Raw genomic sequence first — 8,062 nt, forward strand, 5'->3', positions numbered from 1 at the left:
AAAAAAAAAAAGAAAAACACATTCTGACAAAGCAGTTTCAGTCTCTCTTCAGTTTCAGCTCTCTAGCCTTCACCAAAAACCGCCTCAGGCTCTTTGTCTCCTGCCTAGCAGTTAATCAGTCTTAATATAACCAGCTATGTTTTAAGAGGCTTGAGAGCTCTGAAAGTGAGTGAAAGGTAATAATGAACAAGTGGGCTTAAAACCTGGCTATTGGGATGTTTGGGTTTGGGATATAACTCCTCTCTTTTGTAAAGAAGACAAGATGAGAAAGCAATCAAACACATGCAACTGTATCAAAATTGGTAAAAGTGTGTGAGGCTGCAAATCTCTTTTTCTTCCATGCAACTAGAAAAGAGGGCACAACTACTCTGGGCACGCAAAGTGTCTGAATACCACTTTTCCATCTGACTGCTTTGTCCCAGCTGTTCAGCTACTGCTGCTGCAGCTGATCCAGGTGATCTGAGTTTTAACTTCTCTAAGGAGACTTTCAATGGGAAATTCTCAGTATTAGCTTAATTACATCTTTTTTCCTCCTTCCTTCAGTTGGCTGTACTCAACCTTTGCAATAACTTTGATCACATGAAGATAGAGTAAATAATTCACATTAGGCTTCAGAAAACTAAACTCAAATTGATGGATGGAAGAGCTTCAAATTGGAATGCTACAATTTTTTTTTAATCGTTTCTAAATTGTTTTGGGCTTGAACATTACTAGATCTAAAGGCAAACTTCTAAACAGCTTTTTTATCCCTTTTTGCAGATTGGTAGATCAACAGAGAGCCCTATAGACTTCGTTGTGACAGATACAGTTCCTGGAAGTCAGAGTAATTCAGACACGCAGTCTGTGCAAAGCACTATATCAAGATTTGCCTGCAGAATCATATGTGAACGTAACCCTCCTTATACAGCAAGAATATATGCTGCAGGATTTGACTCCTCGAAGAACATTTTTCTTGGGGTAAGGGGATTCTTTTTGTTCTCCCATATCAGTGCAGGCTTCAGTGCTTATTTTTGATCTAATCTGAGTCTCTACTTCAGCCAAATTAGAAGTTCTCATTGATGTTGTTTCTCCTAGGAGAAGGCTGCAAAGTGGAAGACATCAGATGGGCAAATGGATGGACTAACCACAAATGGAGTTCTTGTTATGCACCCTCGTAATGGATTTACAGAAGACTCCAAGCCAGGAGTATGGAGAGAGATATCTGTGTGTGGGAATGTGTTCAGCCTCCGTGAAACCAGATCAGCTCAGCAGAGGGGGAAAATGGTAAGAACGGAGACCAGCGTTTTATGTAGCATATTTCAGATGGGCACAGACACAAGTGATACAGTTTGGGCCTAAATAGAAGCCAGAATCTGCCTAATTCAGTGCATTTGTCACCTTGTGCAATAAGTTGCATTGACTTATATCTTTCTCTGTGCACACATGAAAGGTTCTTGCTTGACCTGGAAAACTAAATCTGTCTCAGAAATAGTACTAAACTACAGATTGAGAATACTCTCCTCAAATGAGTTGGCAATCTAGTGTGCCCTTCTGTAAGATGTGATCATCATGGTCATGTTTTAAAGAGCATTTCCCTGATTCTCCCTTTTGTGTTCATGCTTTGAAGTTTTCCTATATTTCCCTTCTTAAAGAATAGAAAAGAATATTTATTAACACATGTCTATGTACCTGGATATTCATTTCTTTGTTTGCATTTTTACCTTCCTCTTTGTTTCCAAAGCACTGGTGGTGACACTTTTAGGAGGTGATTAATTTTGGTATGACTTGAGTCTCATAGCAAAAATAAATGTGCATGAATACTTTATTGGTCCATTTAACTAGGAATGCTGGCAGCTTATTTTTCTTGGGGAGAGCAAAGCCTTGTGCAAAGGTACAGAATCACATTGTTGGAAAGGACCTACAAGATCACCTAGTCCAACTGTCCTCCCATTACCCTTGATGCCACAGGCCACTTCACCGTGTGTGAATGAAACAGTCTAAAATACAATGGAGGTCTCCACGTAATTTTTTAACGTACACCTTAATCTCTTAAGAAGCTCTTTTCCTTAAAAGAGAAGGAAGTAGCACTGGGTTGTGTGGAAGTCTTGCATAGGGCACTTATTAGTTGCTTGAAACTTTATCCTGATCTTCCAGCTAAACCTGTATAATGAAAGTGCCTTGTTACTCTTCAAATAATGCTAGGTGGCACCTTTCTCTTCCTCTGTCCATCACAAGGTTGAAAATGAAACAAACCAGCTGCAGGATGGCTCTCTGATTGACCTGTGTGGAGCAACGTTGCTGTGGCGCACAGCAGAAGGGCTTTCGCGCACTCCCACCGTCAAGCACCTGGAGGCGTTGAGGCAGGAGATCAACGCGGCGAGGCCCCAGTGTCCGGTGGGCTTTAACACCTTGGCATTTCCCAGCATGAAGAGAAAAGATGTTGTAGACGAAAAGCAGCCGTGGGTGTACCTGAACTGCGGCCACGTCCACGGCTACCACAACTGGGGAAACAAGGAGGAGAGAGACGGCAAGGATCGAGAGTGTCCCATGTGCCGCTCAGTCGGCCCTTATGTGCCTCTGTGGCTCGGATGTGAAGCGGGATTTTATGTGGATGCGGGACCTCCAACTCACGCGTTCAGCCCGTGCGGCCACGTGTGCTCAGAAAAGACAACTGCTTATTGGTCCCAAATCCCTCTTCCTCATGGTACTCACACTTTTCATGCAGCCTGTCCCTTCTGCGCACATCAGCTGGCTGGTGAGCAAGGTTACATCAGACTCATTTTCCAAGGACCTCTTGACTAACACACGTATAACCGAGGACTGCAGTAAACTGATAAGCTAAGCGATTCTGATTTTTAAATCAACCGTTTTTCGTAATCTCTGGGCTTTGCTGGTTTGCATTAAGATGAAGAATTTTGGTTTTTTTTTGTTATGACAGCTAAATCCCTCTCTATTGAGAAAGGTCTGCAAATGGAAGAAACAGGGGTAAGAGAGAAGTCCTGCTTGTTTAGTTAATAACTGCTTCTTGAAGAGGTGAAGGAAGTATTGCGGAGTGAATTGAAATGCCTTTCGTTTAATGGTTTTGAATCAAATGCCCCCACAGTATTTGAAATTTGTTTCCATTCTTTTTGTATATGGAGGTTAAGTAGTTCAAAGAGCAGTAGTTTACAGCTTGGATGCAAACATTGTAAAATATATCGTGTATATTAACTCTTTTCTATTTATCTTTATTACTGAAAATGCATAGAATGCGTAGAGTAGCATGGTCATAGTGAGTTACATCCAGCAATTGGATAGTAGAATAGTTCTGGATGGAGAAGGAGGTGAGATGGAAATGGTAGAAAAATCTTTTTTTAATCTGCAGTACTGAGTTCTTAGAATAGTTAAAATACTTTTTGAACAAAGCTAATGCAATTTATGATGGCGTCAAGATGTGCTTTAACCACGTGAAAGGTAGCTGAGAAGGACTTCTGAAAACGTCTTTTTGGTAGGACTGTACTTAAGATCTGGTTATGAGAAAAATATTTACCAGACTCTTTGAATATGCAACTTAGTCTAGATTAAGGATTTTTTCCTCCCTTCATGCTAACATGTCTTTATTTAGCATTAGTGACATTTCTGGGGGGTTTTTTCAATGTTAAACTTTAACAAACCTGAAAGATCAGGCTCATTTTGTTTCTTGCTGTTTGGGGATGTGAGAAGTGCATGTGCCCATGCCACATGTGATGTGGGGAGCAGTTTGTGAGTGGGCCACAGTCTCCACTTGAGAAAGGTTTTGTCTTCTGCCTTTTGTCTGGCTCCTTGCAGCTGTGCATGTGGGAGCCACCAGTATCGTGTGCTTGCCTATATGCTGCTCTGAGGAGCTGGGTGCAGGTACTCATCTAGGCCACACGTGGAACAAAAGAGAAGCCTGGTACCTGCTGGATGTGTGCTGCATCCTGGCGTCTTCGCACACTTGACCCAGTTGGCAATCTGTTAGGGAAGAGCTTGCACTGGGACTGGCCTCGTAGACTTTGGTGTGGAAAGACTGCATAAGATCTGTTTGCACTGTGGTGGGCCCTAGGTTGTGGTCTCTGTGCTCTCCTTACCCTAACCCTCATTTCCATTCTGTATTCGTCAGGAAAGGCCAGTGCACTACATCCAGCTTTGCTGCTAACCCACCATGTTTAATGGCAAATACACAAACTGACTTTTTTTTTTCAGGCCAACCTCCTGTTGTTTTTTTCATATGTACTGTATAATTGACGGTAGCAAATCTCCATACTTTATACCTTGCTTTAATTTTCCCTTCCAAAGCTGTTCTAAACTTTTTGGTTTAAAAAGAGATGTATGTTGCTTAGATGTCATGAAATACTTGCTTTCGACTGTCAATTGTTTCCTCATTTTTTAAAAAGAAATTATATATATTGTTTGGTTCACTCAGGAAATGCATGTGTCAGGAAACTTGTATTATAAGTTCAGTTAGTTGTCATGTACAAGTAACTGCTGTTACTCCCTTTTCATAGAAATATAACTGATTTTGGCATTTTCCAGATTATATGCATTAAGTAATGAAACTTATGCAGCAAGAAACCCCCTGTATTGTAGTTGTTCTAATCATTTTATTCAAACTATGTTATACTGTAGTTTAATTTTTATTTGCAAATTAATTTATTCAAACTATGTGAGTAAACTCTTTTCAAAAATAGAGATTTTGGGATTATCTGTTGCTTTGTTTCCAAGAAATGGGGAGGATGTCTAGAGATGACTTTCATTGTGTTCTGCACGTGTAGGTTAAGATAAAAAAAAAAAACAAAAACAACTGAAGAGTTTAAATGTTCATCATGGTTTGGAAAGGCTCCCTTCAGATCTCGCCTTTCAGCGTGCTTTTATATTTAACCCTACATTAACAAAAGCAAGATTGTTGTTCAAAAGGCAGGTAAATGATCTCTTACTCTGAGTGACTTGAAATTAACGAAGTGCAAGCAAAAATGCCAACCAAGTGGCTGGAATCTTGGAAAACTTCAGGAGCTCTTGATTTCCTTGTCCACAAATTGGATTGACACATCATCTCTGGTCATGATCTTGTTGAATGCAGGATTCAGAAAAATCAGAAAAGGAAATAACAAAAGCTATTAAAGCAGGATGAGTAATACAGAGGCAAATTGTGAAAACAGATTGAGAATTGGACTGCAAGTAACTGCCCGCAGCATACTCACCCCATGTTGGTGGTACAGCATGGAACCAACAGTGCTGTTGCAACTGGGTATGCAAACATCTGACTGCAGAGCAGAAGAGGGGCTAATGCCCAGTGCACAACCATTGCTGAACCTCTACCTTATTAAGATGATTCTTTATGCTTCTGTTGTAGTTCTAGCCTCTTCCCCCTCTAAAACAAACATTACAGACTAATGTGTAGTTGCTGAAGAACTGGCTATTTCTCTGGGTAGCATTATGTTAAGATAACCTTTCAGTGCCCTGCGCTCTGCTGCACACTGCCTGTAGTACGTTTTTCTTGACCCAAGGTGGGCTTGTTTAATCTTGTTTTCAAGTGGCCCTTCAAAAGTCTGAGACGTGGAAATCCCACTGTCAAAAGTAGGATAGCAGTGGTTAAGTAGGCTGAGGAACAATTTCCATAAGCCATGCAAGCTAACTGAAAGCAGTGGCTTTGACTGTGGTTCCTTATTTGAGTTCCCCCAGGCTTCTTTTCTTCAATAAACAATTTAAACAGAAGGTCTCGTACTCCATAAACTGTAAAACAAATGGGAGATTAAAAGTAAAATCATCCCTTTAACACAAACAGCTGACTAAAACTCCCTGAACTTCAAGGCCTTTGCTTCTGTACAGATGTGGGAGCTGGAAGAAGTGCAGGAGGAAGCGCCCTGCTGGCGGTGAGATGACAGCTTGCTTAGCCAAAACCAGCCCCAAATGAAATCTCTGGCCAACTTTCAAAGGTTTATTCAAAAGGAAGGAGGCATTTATGCAACTGGCAAATGAGATGCGACTATTCCCTGGGAGATCACCACAGGTGTGTGGAACTGATGGAGGAATGCTCATGGATGTAAAGTAAACATAGGCCTTTTTCTAGCCTTAGTGTTTTGTGATCATCTGCAAAAATGCAACTGGAAATCAGCATGTAGCTTTAGTTGGTTTGTGCATCACTGCTGTGCTCTGTGCACTTCTTTGTGTGCTGTGTAATGCAGGTTATCTAATGAGCTAATTTACTTTTCAGCTGTAGGAAATTGCAAGGGTTTAATACTGGTAAAAGGGAGCAGGTTGATACAGCAGCTGGCTAATGAAGCCCTTTTCTGTTTTTTTTCCAGAGCAGAAGCAGGGCAGCTCTTTGTGCACTGACTCACAGCAGTGCAGAAGAATTAGAGGCTAGGATGTCGCTGGGAACTTTCCCTGGGAAGGGAGTGGGTAGCTGGCACCAACAGAGCACCGTTCCCTGGGCTGACTCAGCCATTGGTTTCAAGCAGCACACCGGGTGCGAGGTGTGCATCTGAGATGTGGGCTGGGGATGAGGTTTTCTAATCCTATCTGTGCTAGGCTTTGTTACGCTTGCAAAAATGAGGCCCGTCTCCAGAAGGGTTTAATGACACGACTGTGATGACATGGCCCTGGTGTCCTCCTGCTCTGCACTCTGTGAAATGGCATAATGACCCTGTATAGCACGTGTTACCCCTGTCTGAACAGAGGCAACTTCCAGGTCTGATTCTAGGAATAGTTCTGCAATATAAAGTTATTGGGATGGCTACAATTACCTGCCTGCACGCTGTATTTCAAAATGGATTAAGCCTGGCTGTTGAATTAGTGGACATTTTTTGCTCCTTGTCTCAGCTTATGCAAGACTTGCTTCATTCTCTGAAAACACTGACAAAGTTGCTCTGCTTTTAAGTGTAGTATTTGGCTTCAACATAAGGGCTGTGATCATCCTAGAAATGCAAATTCTAGGGCTATTCTTATGGCTGTAGATCACTTACACACGCTGTCCTGCATCCTATGAAAAAGATATGGCAAAACAGGAGCTGCTTGGGCTCCTGTAACTTGTGCTGGGGCCTTTTGGCAAGCTGTTGCTGCTGAAGCCAGGCAGCACTGCACCTGTCCCTTCCCAGGTGCTGCTCCCATGGAGCAGCAACAGCTCAGGACCCTATTGACTGGCCATGAATAGTGGCAGCGTGTCAAACTTCCGATGTGGTATCGCATGGAAATGTACCCTAAGTCAGAGAAACACTGCCTGTGCTGTTGCACGTGAAACAACCTGGAGCTTCAGCTGAGCTGGGTGCTGCTGGTTGCAAGTCTCTGCTTTCTGAAAGCAATGAGATGGCAGCTGCAGGGAGCAGAGACCCATGCTTTTGTTCCTCAAGCCTAAGCTACCTCTGACAGAGCTGCCTCGGCACTGTGCCTGCAAAGCTGCCACGTGAGGGGTGGCTGGGGCCATGCATTAGTGCAGCATTGGTACCAGAAGTCCCTGTGTGTGAATCTTTGTGGCCCTTCCTTGGTCTCTCAGGAGCAGCTGCCCCCTCTCCTTTTCCCTTTCAGCCTTGGCAGATGCAGTCCTTCTGTAGCCTCAGCAAGCAGGTGACTGCAGAACAAAGCCTGCAGCTGGCCCTGTTCATGCTGGCTTGTGTGGGATCAGCATAGGCACCAGCTCAGGCTGCATCACCTGAAGCTGAGCTGTGGGGAAGATGAGTAACCGGAGGCAAAGTGCCAGCTCTGGCAGCCAGGAGCTCCCTGCCCACTCCCTGGCTCCAAGCCGCACCTGTGAGCACAGTGCATCTTGGCCACAACAGGGGAATGTTAGCAGCATGTAGGGGAAGGAATAACAGGGCAGAAAGAAATATCCATAGGTGAGCAGTCAGAGAAGGGCTTCAGTGCTTGGAAACCATAGGCAGTGATCCTTTGCCTCAGAAGGCCTCAGGACCTGTCAATTGTCCTCTGAATCTTCTGAATGAGCACCATCTGGATCCAAAGTAACCGCTTGGTGGAGCAAGCTCCAGCCAGCCCGCAGTTTGGTTTCCAGGGGCAGATTATGTGTGTGTATGGGAGGAATATGAGCAGGGCAAAGAGATGCAGAGCTGCCCGAGTCTTGTACAAACTGTGG

At 43.4% G+C, this 8,062-nt stretch overlaps 1 protein-coding gene across 3 annotated transcripts in view; it reads left to right on the forward strand.

Annotated features, from left to right (window-relative positions):
* PELI1 (pellino E3 ubiquitin protein ligase 1) overlaps positions 1-4,670 on the forward strand; it is a 48,006-nt gene extending 43,336 nt beyond the window's left edge. For all 3 annotated transcript variants that reach the window (XM_010706455.3, XM_010706454.3, XM_003203691.4), the window contains exons 5-7: positions 760-957; positions 1,075-1,263; positions 2,215-4,670. In XM_010706455.3, the coding sequence (XP_010704757.1) occupies positions 760-957; positions 1,075-1,263; positions 2,215-2,781 (954 nt within the window). In that variant the 3' untranslated portion in view covers positions 2,782-4,670. The remainder of the gene's footprint in view (positions 1-759; positions 958-1,074; positions 1,264-2,214) is intronic.
* The last annotated feature ends 3,392 nt before the right edge of the window (positions 4,671-8,062 follow it).

The sequence above is a fragment of the Meleagris gallopavo genome, chromosome 2 (genome assembly GCF_000146605.3).
Source record: "Meleagris gallopavo isolate NT-WF06-2002-E0010 breed Aviagen turkey brand Nicholas breeding stock chromosome 2, Turkey_5.1, whole genome shotgun sequence".
Lineage (NCBI taxonomy): Eukaryota > Metazoa > Chordata > Aves > Galliformes > Phasianidae > Meleagris > Meleagris gallopavo.